The sequence below is a fragment of the Adelges cooleyi genome, unplaced genomic scaffold (assembly GCF_023614345.1).
Source record: "Adelges cooleyi isolate 19-005CV unplaced genomic scaffold, UGA_ACOO_1.1 ACOO_flye_CR_arks_rails_tigmint_CR_PRNA_41, whole genome shotgun sequence".
In the NCBI taxonomy this organism is placed as follows: domain Eukaryota; kingdom Metazoa; phylum Arthropoda; class Insecta; order Hemiptera; family Adelgidae; genus Adelges; species Adelges cooleyi.
In genome coordinates, this window is record NW_026096090.1 from 3379153 (window position 1) to 3403408 (window position 24256).

Sequence of the window (24256 nt, forward strand, 5' to 3'; positions counted from 1 at the left end):
ATTACGTTCTTATAGCATAATTGAGTAATTAGTGTATCTATTTTAAAAATGAATAACACATTTTAAATACACGTTTATTGTTAATAATAGTGTATGTATAAACTTGAGACAAGTTTTTTTTAGTGATTTTAGTTCGGCTACTTAATATTTTCCTAGGCCATAATATATTCAGTTGTATTCGAATACCTATGTAATGCATTAGGTTGTTTTTAAAACATTTTTATATTCAAAACATAATATATTTTTTTTAAATGATTCGGGTCCTGAATTTTGACCTAAAATTTGGCTTTATGACAGCAAAAAACCCCGTATTTATTATTCATTTATCATCATCCGAGTCCTACTTTTATATACTCATAGTTTAAATATTCTTGGCACGACTCATTCTTTTGTTTCGATTTAATACTGTGTACTTAAAACACAAAAATATAATATAGAGGTATATCTAGTCGACATTCTGTGTTACGCAAGTTGTATGTAACGCAGGAATCAAATGAACAAAAAAACGTTATTGCCCTGCTAACAGTATTGTATAGGATAACGGTTGCATTCCAGTGAACAATATCAAAAATTGTTCAACAACGATTTATGGAACTAAACAACAATCTGTGGAAATATCCTATTGATTTCGCTTTGTTCGATTAACTCCAAATATACTAGTTTAGCACTTGCAACCTGTAGGAAACTGTAAAATTATAATGTTGCAAAGTAAAGTTTATCAATTAAAATATTTTCCATAACGCCGGACATCATCGTGAAAAATACTTTATAATGAAGCCATCTTGTTTTTCTGGAGGGTAAATAACTATACAATTTCATTTACTAAAACATCTTCATTAGTATCGTATTTAATTCGTCTTTTTCTGTCATTAAAAAAAAAATAAATACAATTTTGTAATGTTAGTATTATTTACATAAATTGTACAAATCAATTATTGTTTTATTTTTATGAAAATATATAATTATTATAATCACGAGTGACAACAACACGAAACATTAACTCTTATGAAACGCAAGACAAATCGGTTTGGTGCACGAATCTGTAATAAATTATCACTGAATAAATGCGCTAATTTTGTAATATTGTATACATACATATATCCAAGATGCGTGTCCAACTCCGTCGTTTCAAGTATTTTATTATACATTTTTTGTCAATACAAAATATATTGTTATAAAATACAAAGTATCGATGTACCTATATGTGTATTATGATGTGATTTTGGTTTCTTTCGTCGAGACCGAAGTGGTGTGTCAAGTAACCGGACCAGCATCGGCAGACAGCGAGACGGTGTATGGTTCGTGAGACAACGTTATTTGTTGTGCTTGGTTTTGCTTACATGTACAATTATTATATGGTCGCATGTTTTTCGTTGTTCGGATAACCCGGAAAACGTGCTAAGATGACGTTAAGTGTGCCTTGTACGATAATCTTTCAGGGTAATTTCGATTAATTGACACCATACATACACTGGTAACAACATACAAACTGACACGCACACATACCTGTATAAGATTTTGTTAATCTTATAATATGCCATAAGAACTTGTTGTGCAAAAAGTTCTGTGCGGAATTTGTTTTTTTTTTTTTAAATTTCCTTGTATTTTTTTTTAGCAATCTTTGCAATTTCCATTATGTACAAAATGTAACTAATCTCTCTGACGTTTGAATATTCATTTTACAATCTGTATTTTATGTATTACTATGTTTTTACGTGGATATTATTTACTCTCAAAACCCCGTCGATGCTCTCTTACCGGTAAAAACATACATATTACATGTATGTAAAAAATGGTATGATGACTTTATGACTTTTTGCTGCTATTTGCAAAACGCTGTGGTTTATTCGATATCGACTTTTCAAAATAAACGTTGTAACGGTCCGAGTATTGAAATGCAATATTGAGTGCGCGTCATTTTTTTATTACCAATAGATAGGTAATACAGTACATCTAGAGGTATATTGATACGCATGTAATCCGAAAACTGTTGTCTCATGATAATTACTTTATGATGTATGAACGATCGAATTATCCGCACGTTAACCTTAGACGTAAGTCGAAAACGCAATAACATAATCGTAAAACTCCTAAAATGATTATACTCAAAGTTGTATCATCATTAAACGTAGGCGTGTGCACATCTGGGTAGCTGTATTACTTATTAGCTAATGATCATCTAATATAGGGCCCATATTATTTAAATTTTTGCAATTTAACATGGTTATAGACAGTACCACACCTTAGCTTACGTCCGAAGTTCAGCACGGGGAGGCTATAGTAGTTTTAATGTGACGCGAACAGTAGGGCTAAAGTCAGTCTGCCTAGTCAAAATAAAAAAAAAATCATTGAATATATCGTGGTGATAAGATATCCATGATATCAAGATCTTGAAAAAAAACGATATTTCAAGATAAGGGGTAAAAATTATTTTATCATATAGAGTACCATTCGCTTAATTTCTGCTTAACTTTTTTTTCTGTGGCCATACTGGTTTTAGTCCTGTTTATTACTTCACTATCGCATATAAGTATATGTTGGTTCATCTTATTATCTTTTTATTATTAATATTTTTTTATATTGTTATTCTATGGCAAAAGTCAACAATTTGAATCTGTAGAGCAGAAGCATGATAAGTCAGCAGTATCAACGTCCACGCCTAATAAATTATGACCCATAAAGGTTATAACGTATAAAACAATTATATATTATTACAAAAATTAAGTGTTATTTTTTCAAACCAATATCGTAACATCATTTTATAAAACCTAATAAAACAATTATCTCTGGCAACTTGAAGTACACAAAATATATACTGGTTTAGCAAACATTTTAATGAGTACCCTGTACTGGTAACGTAGATCAGTTTTATGCGCCAAAAACATAATAAAACATCTATATTGCACTCAAGCAATACGTTTATATGCTTCTAGTTCTCAAAACAAAACAAAACCAAATCGTCGAAGCTAAAATAAAAGCGAGTTGACCAATATTTTAGTATTCATAAATATTCATCGCAACCCGTTTTATATGAAAACAAGTACAAAAAAGAGTACACCTTTCCTCTATAAACATACACCATGAGTCTGCACACTACAGTCCGATTGTTTTTTGTGATCTATAAATCGTGAAATTAAATAAATGACATTTACTTTGCATATTGCTCTCATGGCTTACTAACACATAAATGAGCTCGTGGAAATGCAATTTGACGCACTGTCATACTTCAATGGTCTTGACGACTAAATTACAATGTATTTCAGTTTCATTTCGGTTTATTCTTTTTTTTTTAGTGATTTATACAACAACGTTAAACTATAATTTAGATGCTAATCCAAAAAGGTATTTTCAGCGCTGTGCTTTAACCATAAGGTACCCTAGGGTAATCGCCTATTCACATCTACTCCGTAATTTTTATAAATTTGGCGCTCCCTTAAATTATTTCGTCCTAGGACGCTTGCTTTATTAGCTCTCCTCCTTTAGCACGGCCCTAGATATACTCTTATATGATATTATAAAAAAAAATATATAATATCTCACATAACGCGTGCCAGTCACTAACTGGACTATTGAAAAACAAATTTAAGCCAACATAATATAACGTTGTTGTGCAGTCATGGTTAATTATACTATTGTACATTGCTGATGTAATTATTGCATCTTTTTGGGGGATTCTATCTAAAAAGATTCAGCCAGGTAAGGAAAAAAGAGGAACGATTTTAATTTTAACTTATACGTTTAATATAATTTTATATACTCATTTTCCTTATATTACCAATACAAAAATATAATTAGAACGGGTTCATTTTATGTTTTTATTATATTCTACTCTTTATAATTATTGTTCGTTTTATAAACGGTTCCGTGTCGCTGATTTCCGCCCCATTTCTTTAAACAAATATTTATTAGGACATATCTAAGTATATATATATATATATATTCGTTATTATAGTAGTTTTTCATGATTTCCGTGCAAATTTGTCACGTGCATTGGTCATTGTTGAGTGAACAACGACTTTGAAATTCTTTATGTAACAGAGTGGCTATACGGTTAACTGAGGTTAAATAATATGTCGGTGCGCGGACACGGTCACCACTATCATTATTGTAAAATTCTATATTTTTTATAAAAAATCTGTTGCACTCCCGGTCACTAAACCCTCCTATACACACAGCAGCGACGGGTTCACGAGGCCGATTTGTCGTGAAAATGTGCGATTTCATCAAAAGTGATTGTGGATTTTCTATTACAGCGTAGCTTATTATTATTGTAACGCCTAGTCTGTCACTGGTGATTTTTTTTTTTACCTCAATTATTAGGCGCTGACCGAAGTTGATAATCATATTTTGTTTTATGTGATGCGTGTTGCGTTAAGTAACGACGCAAGTCACAACATTATGCTGCGAGTTATGCACGAAGGCTTGCGTGATTTGTACCCTATCGGAATTGCTTGTCTAAAGCCTGATGTAATAATGGACCTAAATAAAATGATAATCATGTTTTTGTCAATTATTAGTCAATTGATCATTGACTAATAGTGTAGAAAAGCTGATAACTGGTTGAATAATAAAAAAAAAAAAAGCTGTAATGGCCCCCAAAGCAGAAAAATAACAAGAATTATTTAAAAAACGCCAATAACATAATATAACATAAACAAACGTAGACATTTCAACAGCATTAAACACATTAGCTATGCAAGCATATGGAGAATGTCCGATATCGAGAATTTAGAAGATCGATATAAACAAAACCGAACGTCAAAACCATCGTGTAAAAATTTAGGTATTTGATGTTAAAAACAAAACGCTAACCAATTCAGTCAACAGTGTACTTTAGTGCAATTTTTTTGAATTCTTGATAGGAATTTTTATAGGATATTATAAATGACTTAAAAACAACAACTTATAACTACACACTTTGTTGTTTTTGTCGCGCGAGCGTTTAAATTCAATACATTTTGGACATTTCATTGAAGTTCTTAAATCAATTTATACCCACGCTATTGGCAAAGGAACGGTTCGTGAACATGTGACGCGAATTTTTCTCTTATATTAACTTTAATAACACAATTAACAATTATTTTTCAAATTTCAAGTACTTCGCAAATCAAACTATATTTGTTAGTATACTGAATGTTCTCCTACTTGTGAAGAATCATTCTTAATTATTCATTATCAATGTTTTGGGTTATACACTAGTTTTATGATAGATTAAATATACATGGACTACGGCCATATCGAACTGTCAGAACAATAAGGCCATAACTCAAAAAAAGCAAATGTTCAGGAAACCAATACTAAAACTTAGAACAAAATGATAATTTGTCCACTGACCAAAAAGTATTTTCGAGGGCTCATACATAATTATAATATATTGTTCTGACTCAAAGAACTTGTTTTAGAACATGAGCCATATTTCTTTTTACGGCAAAATTGTACTTAGGAATCTAAACATAGACGTTCAATGCAATAAGGGTTTTTGGCGAATATAATTTTTATTAATATCAGGAGGTAGATGGCGCCACTTCAAAAAAAAAGAGAAAAAAAAAAATACGAATTGATAGACACCAAAAACAAGAAAATCATAAATTTGGAGTTGCGGCCTTATTATTCTGACAGTGCGATATATTTGTTTAACAACCCAATTTTTAACGCTATCTATTATATTGCGTCGATTTCGTTATAACATAACGTTGCCGTTTTTCATATGGCCATGGACTATGTATGTATATTTAATCTATGACTGTATAGTGTATATGTTACTAAATTATAATTTATTACTTCTAAATAATATTGTAGGATACCTAATATATGTATATTATATAAAAATGTATTATACCTATCCAATGACAATACCTTAACATACTTGTACCTTCACACAAATCTATTTCACTCTTTATTGATAAAAAAAAAAGAAACTTCATACAATTGACATCTAATGTGATGCAATTTTGCAGAGAAATAGTTGAAATAAAAACAAATTATATTCTTTAACCCTTTCAGTCCCTAGTGCCATCACAATGGCAAGACTTTTTCGCAGAATTTTGAAGATAACTCTTTCAGTTTTAATGTAAGAACAGTGATATCAACACCAAAACACGCACAATTTAATTTCTCGTCAAAAATGTACTTATTGATTTTTAATATACTCTGCGCCATGAGAGAAGTAACCCGTTGCTCGACCGAAACGCGTCCGATTCCGCGCATCGCCACCGATAGGCCACACCCACGGTCGGCGGCGGCGGCGGCGCTGCATATATAGGGTGTATTATAACGTAAACTCGATACAGCGTGTCACAAGTCATAAGACTCACGTCTTACGTCTTTGAACCACGCGCTTGCGTTTACTGTTGAATTATTACATTATTATATTATTATTATAATAATAATATAATAATAAATAATATATTATATATTATATAATAAATATTAAATTTATATTTAATTTAAATATTCTTTAGTTTTAATTTATATAATTAAGTTATACACGAAGGTTTGGGATGCGTCATTTCTTTGCCTGTACACAAAAACCTCTGACCTCACTTGACCTGGTTGTAAAAATATGTTATAATAATAACATATTATATTATTATAATAAATAAAATAATAATATAATAAATTATATTAATTTATAAATATAAATATTTATATTTATAAAGTATAATAAATAATATACTCTATATACAATCACTCTGTATATCGTCTGTTTCGCGCTGTATGCACGCCTCAGCGCGACACCGAATGGCACAAAGTGGGGGAAATGGGGCCTCAGGACAGTCGCGGCCGTCAGTCGTGATACGCGAAACGGGTTACTTCTCTCATGGCGCAGAGTATAGTATCTGTATTTTATTCTCTAATCAGTTTTCAGAGTCAAATTTCGGTTGCACTGAAAGCCATTACGCAAAGAAAATATTGGTTTCAAGTGTCTCAAACGAATACGACAAAATTAAAAAATTTCAGCTATAAAAGGGTGAAGGAAATACATTTTTTTTTATTTATTAGAGTTAAATAAAAAAAAACAATTATAATAGTAGTTGAATATTTTCAAAATAGAGTTTTAGGCTTTGTTCTATTTTCATGTATGTTCCATTTAAACAAGTCGTGACACAACGCATAATTTATACCCTATTGGAGTTGACTATACAAAGCCCGATGTGGTGGACGCCTGGACCTATAGCTAATAATGTTTTTGGTCATCAACTGATGTAGAAAAGCTTTTTGAAACAAAATTTTGCGGTGAATTTTATTTTTGTTACATAACGAATGATGGTAAACTGTTTTCAGACACGCAACACAGCTACAGACGCTGTAACATCATAATTATTTACAAATTGGAATAACAAAATAATAAAGATTATCCAAATTATTATTCCACATTTTGATTGGGTTTTTAATTATTTAACAAGATTAATTCAGACGTTGGACGAATACAACGTAAAATTGTTAAAAAGCGTAATTGGTATTTTTTTTTATCTTGTCCTTAAACTTTGCTTCTAATTTTAACGGTCGTAAACGCCGTTGTGCGCAGTTCGCAGATATCGTGTTTTTAGAACGTTGTTCACGCGTGATTATAAATTAGTAGTGTCTAATGATTTATTTTCGTTTATTGGCAAAAACGTTTTAAGGTTACGGAGTAGATGATAAAAGAAAAATCTAGTATCTGGTGACCAGACACGTGTACACACGGTCAGTGAAAGCCTAGACCTAATTGAACGCGAAGATGATAAACAATCGACGCTGTAAACAATGTATCAAAGCGCATTTATATTTTATACAAACACAAATAATAAAATATACAAGTTAACCGTGATCTAGAGTCCAATATATTTATGTATCTTTACTAAATCCGTTTACGCGATAAATATATTAGCCGTGACCCACATAATAGTCTAGTTGATTTTATTATACACATTATTATTATTATTATTATTATTATTATAAATAGGCATCTCCGCCTGTCAACATTTTTTAACGATTACAGCGGTCCGCGAAAACAGTTGTATGGTATAAAATATTATTGTAATTATATCATCTATATAATACACGCTTTATTATATTTATATTAAAAACATAAAATTATATATTATAAGCATCGTCCGGGCCGCCTCACTCCGTTTACGCGTTGTTTCCATTCCCCGGCCCTTTACCCAACCGCTATTTCGTGTTTGTCGATACGCACGACCCTGGTTTTTTATCATGCAATCGTCTGATAATAATAATTTTTGTATATTATTTTACTTGTGTCTCAGGAAACGTAAGCGCGGTTTTCACGTACAAGTGGAAGGGCGAAGACATGGCTAGGATGTTGGAAGACAAGACCAGGCGGGTGGTAGTCAAAATCACCATAGCCAGCCACTGCAACAGACCTTACGCCAACATAAATAGGTGAGTTCAACAAATTAACGATCAATACAACGGCGACGGTTGACACAAAATTTGTGATTTTTGACCGATATGAATATTTTGTAGGTTATTAAAAAATACACTCTCTAATGTCACAATTATGTGCACGGGTATAATTTGGGATTATTAATAAAAAAATGTATGAAAAAAATAATTGCGTATGCACCGTGTATGCATATTTATGTACTGCATAGTGACGCATGAACTGTTTATTGATTTGACCGGTTTTGCGGTCGACAACTCGTTAATCGCGGCAGTACACCATTTTCTAGAATTAAATTAGTCTATGTTTATTTGCAATATATTTTAAGGTACTAAGTTAAAATTTATCATTAAAAATAACAAAAAATCAAGCATTTCATTAATTTTGTAGCAAGCATGTAGTTTCGACGTTTAAATGGGTGTAAAGGTTGGTGAGTGGTTACTTTAGTAACTAGTAGTGTGTACTTCTTTGTTTGATATTGTATAATATTTTAATACAAGTAGACTAATATCAAAACTCACATAATCAAAAAATCATATTTTTCAGAATACCCCAAAAATAATGCGAATCCCAATAAGTTGTTTTCATACTAACCACGACTTTTAAATCTCCGTCTAGCCCGTACTGGTGTGTTTTAAAACAAACTTAAAAAATATTTGGATTCGCCGTCAAAAATCCTAAAATACAGAGTTGGAAACTAATTTTCTCATTTGTTGAATCACGTGAGTTTTGAGTTTAGTCTTTTCATATGAACATTATTGTTTAGCTTAACCGATTTCTTCATGTAAGTAAGCATATAGATGAGAAATCGTAATAAAACTATACTTCATCGGACCAAACATTTTAAAGATTACCCCATACGATTCGAAATAGAAAAAAAAAACGTCTAGTAAATGTACTTATGTACATTTGTGTCAATATTCAATACTTCTATCATCTTTTTATCACTATCAAAAATTCCTGAAAAATGTGACTTTTTTTTATATCTTCGCCACCCCAACTTTACCCGGACCCACTGTGCTGCCTTTTTTTCTATTACTCGAATTCGTGTGTTTTCATTGTTGTGCATGTGCTATCACTTTAACAGAATACTCGTGAATATGTATATCCAAGGTTCGTTATCGCAACAGTAAAAAAAAAATGTTGCTGACCTGTGGGGCATACTCGAAAACCAATTATAAATTGAACATTAGGTACTCAGTTTTTATCAGGTCAGATAACTCTAAAGTCATTATTATTGTTATATTACCTACGTTACCGAACGTTGTTTGCCTAACTGCGTGCATCGTGTACGAGACATCATTACGTTTTTCTTTACCTTATAACTTATACTATCAAAATCCGAATGTGTATTATAATATATAAGGCATGATAGAGCTAAGAAGACCTGGCGGCTTGTTAACCGTCGTGAACTTGTTTTTCTTTCTTCGAAATGATGTGTTTTCCTGTATATAGCTGAAGTTAAACAATCGTAATTTGATATTATCAAGTTGTTGTACCGAAACGCAATTGTTATTGTTTCTTATTGTTTTATATTCCGTTATGTAATATTATACTGACGTGAACAACGATTTGAGTGGGGTTACAACTTCGACCGTTTAACGTTACACCGAAATTGAATTAAAGATATATTAAATATTACCAATCGATCAGCTTGAGTAAATGTTATAAAAGAAAACTGATAAACGTCGATAATTTTTAGTTACTAAAATACGTTATAAAACATTTTGTAATGTGGTCGATAGCACTTATGTAATATGTTAATGGTTAATACGAAGTGGCAATGTATGTATAAATTTATATATAACACATACAGAATACAGATATAGAAAACAACTTAGGTCCAAACTATGTAATATATATTATTCTATGCTATTGTCAATATTTCTTAGAATTTAAAGATAGAAATAACAATTTTCTTTCGTCGATCAATATTGGATTTGCTGTATGCAAACCGTATAAATTGAAATTCAACAGGAAAATGCTATTATCGTTTTTAGGGTTTTGTTTCTTTTTGAAAAATTCGATTACCTCTTCAAGCAAGGCATCGATTTCTGTGAGTAACGACTAGTGTTAATGGATTACATCTAAAAAAAAAAGGAGCCTAGGGCTCCGTGCATGATTAACTACACCAAAGTACACATTTTCTCATCACATGTTTCTACCGAGTTATTATTTGAAGACTATTCAGTGAGGGTCATGTAAGAAGGCAAGTCATTATTGTTAATTAACGTTTATTACATCGAACCAAAAAATACCTGTAGGCTGTAACTAAATGGACTGTGGATGTCATGACCACACTTAGATATTTAAACTAATTTTAATAAGTAGTGATTCAAATTTGTACACATCTGCGTTGTTGCTGTTGTTTAAGGTTTTTTTTATTGGTAACTACTTATATAAGGTATAATAATGCTACTTTAAATACACTCACTTTTAATTAATGTATTATCCATCTGATTTCCATTACTTTACGTTTAAAACGCAATACGTTGTATGATGAAAATAATTATTAATAGACACTAATTAACTTATGGCAGTTCAATACACCTTATATATAAATAGCTTTATCATTTTGCTATACAAGATAAATACTTTTAGTTTCTTCTATTTTCTTTTTTAGTTAACACGTACATGAACTTTACCTACAACAAATGCTGTTGTTAATTTTCCAATCAAAATATTTGTGCGAACGGCTTGATACTTTAAAGTATTGTATCTATCAATTTACTACGAGTTACTACGGCTAAACTGAGTATTCAAAAATATTGTATATTATTTTGAACGTGAGTACTGTTAAATTATGATGTTATTACCGAAGTCGACGAGGCCTACCCGCGCACATCCACAGTTCAATGTCCTGTTCAATGTGTTTCTTCCTATAGTAGTTATTAACGTTATTATGACGAACCCCGATGACTTCAATCTCCCCGGCAGATTGTATTATTATGTTCAATTTGTTCGCACGAACTAAGCAGGCATAGCTCTTACATTTTTACATTTACAAATTACAGTTATCTAAAAACGTCATACTAGTCAATGTTGAATGTGGTTTTTAAGCGGTGTTCAACGACTAAAAGATAAACCAATATGGGTCAATAGATATATCTAGGAAGTAGCTTACTGGAGTGGAGGTGTAAGGTGGGACTAATATCGGTTTGCGGATATCCGGTATTTGATATCCGGTAATTCGGATACGGATATCCAAATCCGAGTTCGGATACGATGTTGCCGGATATCCGAAACTATCCGTACGTCGTAGGATGGCCCACCTAAAAGTAATTGGCTGTGTGTTAATTACTATTTTGTGGTATCCTAGGCGATCAATGCAGCATAATAATTTAAAACCGTCATTAGTTCTGTTCAAGACAATAAACACGCCTTGGTAAAAATATTAACAATCAAACCATCAGCAGAGAAATGTAAAAAGCTGATGGGATGGGGGGGGGGGGTAAAACCTAAAAACCCTCCTGGCTTTGATGCTGTAACTAACACAATACTTGAATTTAATTTTCAAAAAAAATCCATGCAGACACCGTAAACAGTGAAAATACTCTATTAACACACCTCTTAACGTTTTTTTTTTTACTTAAGTAGTTATGACATCATGTTTACCTTAATGATTATATTAACAGTAAAGAGAAACGAGAGAGAAAGAAAGCCAACAAAAAATTAGTGGAAGTTGCCATACATAAATTAAAAATAACACGTCATACAACTTGTAGCAAGACATATTTTTATACTTGGTTGTAAAATGTTATAAATAAACAGTATTACTTCAACATCTCAGTTTAATAGTTTTTAAACAATAAATTTACATTGATAATAAAATTATATTAGGTATTAATAAAAACTCCATAACACTTGTCGAAAATTGTACCGTAGACATAATATATATTTTTTGCTTATAAATTTGTATATGATCAAATATTTTAGTTACTTTTAAATAATAATTATAATCACTAAATCAATAAAATTATATTGTTATCATTTATTTTTGTAATTAATATAGATTATAGAACATAAATAATCGTTTGCACATTTGTATTTATTCTCATTATTGATATGCTATATTATACATTAACTTAACGAAACAAATGATCTTATAGTGACTACTGGCTAGATTAGATATCGTACAACACTAATGTAGCAGCTTATTTACTAATTAATAATAATTGTTTCGGGTTACTACATTAAGACCTAACGTTGCATGCAGTAAAAATAAATAGGTAAATTATAACTATGATCATTCAATATTTAGTTTTCATTTTCAAATGAATTGGAAAAGTTGTTTTAAGGTTAACAAATTAATAGTTGTATATTAAATGCTTTAAACGATAAAATCCTCTTGGCGGTAGACCCCAGGATTAAGGCATTAAGACCTGTCTCGTTTACTTTTTATATCATATAGCCAAAAATCAAAACAGACGTCTAGTAATAAGCTTTTACAAATCCTATTGTTAGTTTTCCTGAAAGGTTAATAATGTCTTTAAACTCATTTTCGTTTTGTATTAGTAGGCCACTGTTGGTAATTACATTAAAATTTCACTATCATTGTGTTCATACAGGCTCAGCGTAATCAGCGACGTTCATATTATATAGACGAGAACACATAAACGCGCTAACAAAACCAATAGTCTATAGTCTGGAAGTTGTATCAGAGTATGTTGTTCAGAGGCAACAGCTTAAGTGTATATTGCCAGTGCCCGTCATGCGTTCATTGTGTGGCGATAATAGTTATTTGAAGCAATCACATTTGTTATAACTTTCTACATTCCTGTATCTGTTAAAAAAAAAGATAAACCAATGTTTGATTTTGACGTAGGTATTAAAGCTTTACCGGGTAAGGAAATAAATATATTAAATTTATTGGAATGTGTACTAAAATTATCAACATCTACGCTGAGATGACTATAGGTAGTTATCCCGTTATTGTAAATAGATACTCGTTAGAGGACTTACGGAACAACCATGACGTTAGATTGATCGAATATTTAAACTATTATTGCCTCTACATTTTATTGTTTAATATGCAATTTAAAGGACGATTATATCACTACACACGTCGTTCCCGCGGTAAGATAATTCAAGTTCATATCTAACATTTTGTCCATTTTTGAATTATTCATTATTATGTAGAAGGGTAGACTACAGATTATAGACTATTGATATGTTTCGAAGTATTATGTATTTGCTATTATTCCATAATGGAGAAACCAATGACGTACTGTGTCATCTTACCGCTTTACCGGTTACCACCACGGTTTTGTTTTTTTATATCAACGTCGGAGTTTTTCTTGAGTACACGTCACTCGTAGTGAATACTATTATGTAGGATACACATACACAATGACAAAATAGCAATTTAAAAACCAACATTACACATTAATTAGCTGGCAGTCAAATGAAATGTGTTTTTTTTTCTTCTGGAAGAAAAAAAAATTATAATTTTTTTTTAAATCTACTAAAATTTTGTTTGTGTCCGTGATTCATTTCTGGTAATGTCGACTCGACAACTTCTTTTATTTTATTCCAGGAATACAAACAAAAGTGTTGTACACAAATATGGTGTACTATAATAATAACTGTAGTCGATAATAGTAATTTCTTTTCCGGGTTGTCCGGAAATTGTGTGCCATAGCGCCCGGCTACAATGGAGAAACTCTCAATGTTGTCGGTGTTAGCGTTTGAGATTCCTAAAATCTCCGAGGTAATATTCTGATGAACTGATCACCTTGAAAATGTAATTGTTACTGTGGTCGTTCACGTTTTTCGTTAGTTTGAACTGAAATAATATGTGTATCCGTTTGATAATCTGATTCCGGTACCGCACGAGGACCTTGGAATCACTTTAACGCCAGTGCATCGCCCAACTTGATATTGTTAAATGGATTATAAAAATATTTTGTTATTATCATGATATTATAACATTGTCATTTGTCATCGTCGCTACGTTATATCATCATCTGGTCAGTCATAGTGTGTGTGCAATGCGCATCTGCTCTCACCTTGCACCACTGTATTTCCTTAATTGGTTTCAAAAAAGAATTGACGCGTACACGTGCAATTAATAATACTAATTTCCACTTCTCCTCTAGTCTTCATTCGACATTGAGTTATTAGTACGGGTAAATTAACCTATCGCTATCAACATCTGTGTTTTCTTCCTGGTCTGTTATTTGTTTTTATGTATACATAATAAAACGTAATATGTAATTATATACATATATTTATAATAATAATACATATATGAGCGTTAATTTAAAAAAAGTTGCATTTTATTAGTTGTACATACGACATAATAATGTGTCATAAGTGTTAACTATTTGTATATTGTCTTTTTTTTATTAGTTAAATTTTATATATTTTTAAGGTAAAAAAAAATTACTACACTAGTTATTGTTTTATGATAAATTACTTTACGAGTAGTTTTTAGGTACTGTACACTAGTTTAATTTTTTTTTAATTTTTTATATAAATAATAGTAATAATAAAATGAACTTTTAGTAACCTTGGAAATATAAAATAAAAATGATACGTCTTAGTCAGTTGCTATAGACAATTATTAAAAAATTTCTCTTTCTTCACTTCTCGTATAATCGATTTTATCGCATTTAAAAGCGTGATATTGCAGTTTTATCGAACTCACTAACGATCATAACATAATAGGTTGACATTAACCGACTAACTTCTTAAAACTAAATTTATATTTAATTAATCCCTTAGGAATAAATTCCCAGAACACCAATTTTAAAACAAACATATTTTACGAACAACACGCTAATAATATAGAGACTGGCGTTGTATAGCTTATGATTGAAATCCAGACCTTGGGTGTTAAATGGCATTTTTGATTTTTTGGTACAAAAGAGCTAAAATGTTTATTGTACATTATTGTGTACTTCTATCGTTCTAAAAAAAAAACCCAAGCGCGTCATTAGTTTTAAAATATAAATTGCAATACTTGACATGAGACTTTTTTCTGGCCAAGATGCACTACCGGTATTACTAATTTGTTAAATGATTTAACCGTTTGCCTGGTTGTTAGTGTGTTATGCGGTTTTCAAGGTTTTTTTTTTTTTGGAGCTTAAGAAAAAATAATTATAGTGCAGTGGCGTGAGTTATTATTGACAGCTGTAAGGTTTTTAGGGTTAAGCGTATTGTGAATTCGTTGTATTGTGCCCATTCTAGAGAGTCGACGTACAGCAGTGTGTAGTAGGAAACAAAAATTAAAAATTAATGAATGAAAACATTTTTAAAATCCTTTGTTAGTCAATAGGAAAACGGGAGCGTGTTAATAATTGATCTTAACCGTACGAATCGTCTAAGTTGTACCTATAGTAATTGTTTTTACATCTGAAGATCGCTAGTTTGTAATATGAACATTTAAAATTACCAAAAATATATTAACTACTCGGTACATCAACATTAATTTTTATGAGGTACCAATAAGATATTGCTATAAGCTGAAAAAAAACAAAACTTATTGTGTATTATTCTTTTCTCTGCGAACGAAAACGTCTCGACCTTTGGCTTTCGACGATTTCAAGGACAACACGATAATTTATTCTCGTTCGGTTCATAAAACGCTGAACGGGTTAACATATTACATTTTCATACATTTCCGCACACAACGCCGCCGGTGTGAGTAATTTCACACAAAAGGATTTTTTTTTACGATTTACTGGATAGGTACGACGCCGTGCACGCTGGTGTCGAGGAGATAAAATGTTTTGGCTAAATGGTTTATTCAGTCGATTGAGAATTCACACTATGCTTGCTACATGAAAAAAGATTATAGGAAATTTCTCTGACCCTTAGCAGGTAGCCGACTTTTCCATAAAAGTTGGTATGGCACGCATACAAGTGATATAATTTACCAAAGCGTGTTGATGTGATTGCATTCTTGATGATATTTTTAAATAAAATATGAGAAGGTTTATAAAAATATTTATATATATATATTTATACATATTGGGTGAGACCATGGACTATTTTTAAAATTTATTTTTCAAACGTTTGCAATGACCTTTAGCTGAAAACTCGAATCTCTTATAAATTGCCAACATTGCCGGCGATCTCATATTGCAAAAAAAAATATTAAGTTCCAGGTTTGATTTCACTATAACTATATATTTAAAAAAAAAACCTTAAAATAAAGATATTGTAATAATTATTTTATAAATAACACGACAACTACAATTTACTATTACTTGGTCTTTTATGCGTATTGTCCTTTTAAGTCATCCTTATGTATTATACATTATCTAAAAAATAACATTGTAGAAATATACGTTGACATATCACATATTATCCGTCGACAGTGTTGATAGGTAGACAGCTAATTGATAAACTATAAAGAGTAACACTCATTCTATGACCATGAAGCATCGTCTGAGATAACTTGTTCGTTCAAATAATTGGTTTTCATTTTTAGTTAATTAAAACAATTTAAAAATAAGCCTTATTTAATCAATTTTCCTTGGAATTACTATAATTATTTTCCGATAATACGGCCTATTATTTATATCACGCACTTCTTCTCCTTTAATTTTTATTTAAAAAAAAACCAAACTAAAATAACTACTTAATATTTAGGTATTTATTTGTTAGTTCAAAGTTTAGTGTATGCAATCGTTGTTCATTCTAGTAAACACAATGACTATTGATCGGCTCTTAATTTCTATTTAAAACCCGTTTGAAGCTAAAAAAGTGTTTTTTCTCGAATTTCACAAAAATGTAATCTTTTTATTGTATTTTTAATAAAAACAAATATTTTATAATTTATAATTATCTAGTAATAGTTAAGAAAATATGTGTAACTTGCATTTTTTATATATTATACATGTTTAACTTTTAAGTCAGTTTGCTCGTACTAAATAAAACTGAAATTCTATTTATCATTATATCATGCGTGGAAATGTAATATAAAGTACGGTACGTCTCTTTCTCACCAGTTTCTACAACGTACCGTTCACAATTTAATATTAGTTAATAATTTAACTGGTACTAACTACTAACTCTCTGGAGTCTGGTATTAAACTGTGTACCTATTCTATTGACTCGACTTGTTACAGGAATAGCCAGAGTTTATGAAAAACATATTAACAATGTAATATAATATTCTATATATATATATATATTGTAGTATCGAGTCGATTAACCATTCCACGGGCGTTTTAGTTTTTTGAAAGAAAAAAACAATAGATTAATGCGTTTTGTAACCGAACAAGGACGACGATTCAAAAACACATTGAGAATGTTAATACTAATTTATAAAGACAGTGGCGACAACTAACAATCGTAATTTCGTTTCACGGCTACCCCACAATAGTTATATTGTGTTCCTTGTATACTGTTAATGTATTTTTTTTCTGCGATTAGCAAATAGCTGAGCGCGTTCAATATGGATACCGGATGCGGAACATAAATAACAAATACATGTTATACTACAACCACCGGCTCTGTTGGCCGAACTTATTCGTAGCAAGATAATAATAGGCTTCGGATACATTTTCCTATTGTCTTTATACGATTATTTTATACTGTGAATTTACAAGTTCGCCTTGGTGGTCTCCTGTCCCGTATGGATTCAGGGTCGGCTCCGTTTATTTTTTAATGGCCAAACCAGAGTTCATTGATTCCTAAACAAACAACCCACATAATCGTAAACACTGTCGTTATTGTCGATGTGTGTGATATACATAAAACATATGGTAATGATTATTATTGAGAACCATTTTGGCTTTATGCCAAAATTAACCTCTATAGAGTTGTCCATCAGCCGTCGAAAGATTACGCTGTAACAATCGTGAGGTCCTGTATAACGATTAACATTCAACAATATTATTATTAACTAAACATATGTTTAACTATAGACAGATTTCTTAGTTTATATTATCAACTCGTTTCAACTACACATTTTAGTTAACACTTTATCTCGCGATTGTTATTCCTCAATCTCCTTCGCTGGATACGCCACTGTTGTAAAATACAATTATTAATTATTATAGTATTAAAATATTCTTCTTCTTGCTACGAACATTATTATTTATTTTGGTGGATTTTATTGAATTTTGGTCTTAAAATGTTGACGTCGAGGGTAGCTTATGTAACGACAATTGAGTCATATAACAATCAACATTGTTTGAATCGTGAGTCACGTGTTTTTCGATACAAAACGAAGTCAATGGGTTTTTGTTCATAATCATTGTTTTTACAGCCAAATTAATCATCTTTGATCATCGTCACTGTCTGCCGTCTGGTTGGTCATACTTTTCGTATTACATACAAAATATCTTTATTTTTTTTTCCATATTGCGCAATATGCTCCTCAGAGGTATAACGAACCTTCAGATTAGTTAACCACAAAAATATTAACTGCATGTGTCATTCCTATAAAATATAATAATAGGGTTATAACAGATGTGATGGGATTTCCGACAAAAGTATTTAATAGGTTTCGATCATATTATGCGGTAGTTACAAGTTTTTTTCATACGTTATCTCTCGGTTAAAACATGGATAATATAGATAAAAAATGCATATAGAACGGCTGAAAGCTCTATTTGTAGTTTATTTTTCTGTCGATAAGGCTCGGAATGGATTACGAACATATTATTCTGTCTTTAGCTATGCCACACGTTTCCACCACTTTTCCACCTTTGAGTGCTCCCAGTGACCTAAATCCACACTAAAATTGTTGTGTTGTATGCGTTTCCAATCGTAACATGGCCATTGTTTAACTATAGTATATATTTTAATCTATGGTTAAAGTAATAATTTTAATTATGTAGTCCTTTATAACGGTTCAAGCTTTACTATCAATTTGCTTAATGTATAACGTCAGATATTCTATAGTAAACAACTGCTTCAACTAGTTTTTTTTTATAGTAGTCGTTTTTTATTATCATATGTTAATATGTCATGTTTTTTTTTCAGAATCATAACCCGATATTAAAAATGTTGACTAAAATAAGTATTACGCGTGTTAGTGAGAATTATATTAGGGCAATTTGTTTATAAAGGTTTCAAGATAACATTTGCAGTTTATAACTTCTTTTTTAGTTGTTTTATTTTTTCCTTCTCATTAAAAATATTTTACTTAGGTACAGCTTTATACTGAAAACATATTTAACACTTATATGCTTTTTAAGTGGCTTAAATTACGTAATACATACTTCCTATAGTTTCAATATTCTATAATTTACATAAGCATTTCATTTTTTTTAACAGAATAAAATTTGAATCCTTTGCTGACTTGAAGTGAAAACTATTTGGGTTTAAGTTATTTAGTCGGCGGATATTAGGTCAATTCATGTATCACCTCCTATTGAGTACGCCATTTTCTTATAGGGCTGGTCTTTAATTCGGTTAAATACCGATCTATCTTTATACATTCGAAATCGCCTAATATTAATATAATATCTATTAACGTGCAATCGGCTTGTATAAGTCAAGATTGAACGCACTATATTAAAGGATGTTACTCGATTATATTTAAAATGGTCATATTTATGTATTTATTCGATTTGCCAGTAATACTGTCTCTAGATTATTTACTTCATAATGCAATAATTTCCAAGTACGCATTGTTGACGGCAGAGAGAAGTAAACTCGAGGCCGCATAAGTTGGCATTGTTCCGGAAAACGCTACGTGAATTGTTTTGGGAATCAGAAGAGCGCTTTTTTCTTTGACCTTAGCTTTTAAAATAAAAACTGAGAAAAAATGGAGCCCCTGAACTACAAGTCAATGTTTTTGAATATTAGAACATAAAAAAATTAATATTTGCGTTATACCCACACTAATATCCCGTAGTCACAATGCCATCTCTGACAATTGAAATCAATAAATATTTCATTATGAAAAATGGCAATCTCGACACTTCTCAGTATAATAACAGTTAAACGAAGTACATATTAATAAAAATAAAACAATATATGTTAATTACTGTTTGCTGTACCGAGGTTGATCAACACAACATTTATTCTGCCGATATTGTTCTAACCATTGACTTTAAAATCAATGTCCTGATTACTATTGTAAAAAAGTTTACATTGAACTCGAAAACTTCATAGATTTAACATCTTGTTTAACCCTTGGGTTCGTGTTTTGACTACTTTCAAAAGAAAAGTTGGTTTTTGATTCATTCGAAATTATTATTTAACGACAAATATTTAAAACATAAATTATCTGCTCTAATCTCTTATGACATACCTATAATATTATAATACAATAATTTGTTGTACACATTTAATCGACTATAAATAGTCAATATAATTTATACGGTTCAGATGTATGTGATACATTATATTACTGTTGTTTTACGTTACTGTACTAAAATAATGATTTTAATTTTAATGTTCGCATAGTTATTATTTTAAAAATAATTTTGTTGTTGTCGTATACCCACGCATCATTTTGGTGGCATATATTTTATTGGTTAAAATCCAATAAAATGTTTTATATTGGCAACAAAACAACCTATCTCTTAGATGATAGGCACAATACAACTGAATACCCGGAGATTATTAATTATAAATAAATCGTTAATATCATCGTGAAAATGTCAACTTTTATAGAATAAATGGCTTTTTATTAAGAAACTGTGACTTTTCCACCCAAAATCATTAAAATTAAAACCAGGATTGTGGAATAATATAAAAACAGAAAACACAAATTTCAATTAAAATATAATCTATATAATCACACTGTGATGGCGAAATGACAAAAGGTTACCCAATAATTTTTTTTTAACAATCATGGCCAAGTTAATTAAAAACCTGTCGAGGAATTTTTGACTTAATGCAATTAACGACAAATTCCACATAAAATTATAAAATGTAATTTCAGACTGGGCTTTAATAGTATGCAATACCTACTATGCTTTATCTTAGAGCCCTTTTTTCGTTATTTACGCAATGTTAGTATTAATGATTATCTGTTTATTGCTTACCTGCTACAATACTTCATTCAAAGTAAAGTGCATATGATAGTACACCCTTATTAATAGTTGAAATATATTAATTAATAATGTCAGAATAAAATAAAAATCAACTTAAATGTATGCATTTTTTTATTTCAATTGATGAAATGTACAGTAATGCCTATTAATATGCTTCTTTAAAACACAAAAATGCAAATAAAAAAAATATTTTTTTTATCGCCAGCTGGCAGCTACTGTCAATTTACTGAAGTAATACATAAATGTGACCGTCCGTGGGAAAAGTTACATCATCAATCGAATACGCCACAGAAATATTCTTTATAGCTTTGATCTTTATTTGTTTTCATAAATAACAATTAACACTATACTATACTATTTGCGGACTACAAACGGGATTACTACCAATATACGGTGTATGCAGTAACAGGAAACAAAAATAATTGCTTTAAAGGTACAAAACAAAATACCTGTCAAATAAAATCTCATAACTTCTGAAGCCCACCTACGCGTGAGATGTTTAGGATCGCTAATGTAATTCAGACTCACGATAATATCAAGAAGGTTCACCGTAATTATTCCTTAGAAATCGTACGTATACCCTCGTTGTGTTTGTTTGGAAAACAAAAAAAGCCTTTCATAGGATGTCTCGTTAGTGTTCGCAAAAGTGAACACCTGTAGTAAATATTATTATGACTTACAACTGTTGCAGTTGTAACCTAACCTAACACATTTATGGTGTAATTAGCGTCGCGTCGGTTGAAAATAATCTATCAACAAGCAAAAGTTTAATCGATAACATATTTTTTAATACCTTAAATTGTTTTTTTTATAAAGTCACCTTGTCGGCTAAACCGTGATTGTTAGCACTTCGATTATTGTCTTAGAATTTCGTGTCTTATTTTCACAACAAACGATTTTTTTTTTAGGTAACTACGAGGAATATATACCATCTTAGGGTGTAATTTTCGCACTGACGTTTTTGTTGCCGACCGTTTTTGATACAATCAAGCGCAATAAAAATATAAACCGTGTTTATAATCGTAATTCGTAAGCATTTTTCAAGAATTAGCAAAAACAAAACGGTTTACTTGAATACCACGCCAAGCTTAATAGCATATTCATAACACTATTTAGGTTACATCTTACATGAACACAGGAGGACAGCGTTTAGCGTTGACAAAATTTAAGCGCCGAACGGTCTGGTTAACCTATTATGATTCATGTAGACAAATTAAATTTAATTACACGTATATTTTCTACTACAATAAATATGTTTTGACCATTAGATTTAAACTAAAATACTATAATAAAATAGTTTACTGTCATACCGAGTTCAGAGTTCAGATCTTAGGTCATTGGTCTTTACGATTATTTGGGTACTCTTTCGGATAGTTAAATCTTTAACGCATTATCTCGAGTTTCTTAGAATATACCAGATTAATGTTTTGTAATTCGCTTTTATAGTTAACATAGAATGGTCGATGGTAATAATATATACTTATATGTGAAAAACATTCGTAGGTGTATGTACTTTTTATAATTATTTATTTTTGGAGTATCATTTTATATATTGCAAATAACTAAGAAGAAAGTAGGCATGTCTTGAATGAAAAACTTGATTACTGCTTACAAAAAATACGTTTTGAGATGATCCGAATTATAAATATAAAAATAGACCTTATTAAGTATATTAAAATGAATAAAATGGGGAACTTTGGGCAAGTAGTGTACATTTCGAGTTTGATGCGATATTTTGCGACTCGCTAATAACTGGGTACAAATGTCTTTATTTAGTGTACGTATTCTGTTTTGCTTTGAGTTCATAAAAATTAAATTTGACGGCAAAGGTGAAAGAATTATATTATTATATAGTAGAGTGCTTTGTTATGCCGCTTACAGCAAGTAGGAGTTTGTAAGTTTTAATTTTGAGGATGACCCGAGACAATGTTTTAACAGAACCATACTTATGTTCCTCTGGACTTTGTGTATATAATATGAGGTTTTAAATTTTGAATGATAGAGCAGATGTGTACCCGTGCAACTATTATATTATATGAACACAATAAAAAGTAAAAAATAACTGAAAATCCAAAATATCTATTTAAATTGTATTCCTCTCGATTTCTCAAACTTGATAACCATTAAAAGTTAAATAATATAAATTGGATAAATTTTAGAAAAAATGTTTGTAAAAGACAATTAGTGAATATAGACGGTCGTTACGGTCTGGGTTTTTGTTGTCGAGTATTATATTACTCTATAGATTAGCTATTGAATATTAATAATTGATTATCCGGGCGTCCGGATAACAAGGCAAATGGCGATGCAATAATTTATGAAAGTATTCAATGTAAAACAATGAACTTTTTATGCAGAAACCGTGCGGTTATATAGAGACCGAAATCTAGAGACACACAATGGCCTAAAATAATGTACACATGCATAGCTAGATAAGGAAATTATTATGTCATTTTCGTGTACCAAGTCTGTTCTTATTACTTTTAAATTAAAAAAAAAGAAATAGATAAACATTTATTTACTATTTAAAATAATGTTGTGTCTGCACGTTATTTGATTTGATGATAATTTTATAATGAAAGCTTCGTTAGTTTTATTCAATGACGTAAGCTGAACCGCAGTTATTAATAAAAAAATGTTTTCCGTGTTATTAGGCTTATCCAGGTCCTGATTTAAAAAATAGCCGAGGGGCGCGTCCCCAGGACTCATACAATTGTAGAACCCGCCAATCAATGATAAACATTTATGTATACATGGTGGGTCTGTTCTTGTTGAAATGCCCCAAGAGTCAAACCATTTTATATCCGGGCATGCTCGAAGCAGTTCTGAAATTTCAGTATTTTTTTAATTCTGTCAAGTACTAGTAGTCTGATAAATTTAACAATCAAAATCTCAGACAGAATGT

At 30.7% G+C, this 24256-nt stretch overlaps 1 protein-coding gene across 4 annotated transcripts in view; it reads left to right on the top strand.

Annotated features, from left to right (window-relative positions):
• LOC126841723 (E3 ubiquitin-protein ligase goliath) overlaps positions 1-24256 on the top strand; it is a 60358-nt gene that overhangs the window by 15955 nt on the left and 20147 nt on the right. For all 4 annotated transcript variants that reach the window (XR_007686241.1, XR_007686242.1, XM_050578331.1 and 1 more), the window contains exon 2: positions 8250-8385. Coding sequence is in view for 2 of the 4 variants with exons in the window: in XM_050578331.1 (XP_050434288.1) it covers positions 8250-8385 (136 nt within the window). In the remaining 2 variants the exon portion in view is untranslated. The remainder of the gene's footprint in view (positions 1-8249; positions 8386-24256) is intronic.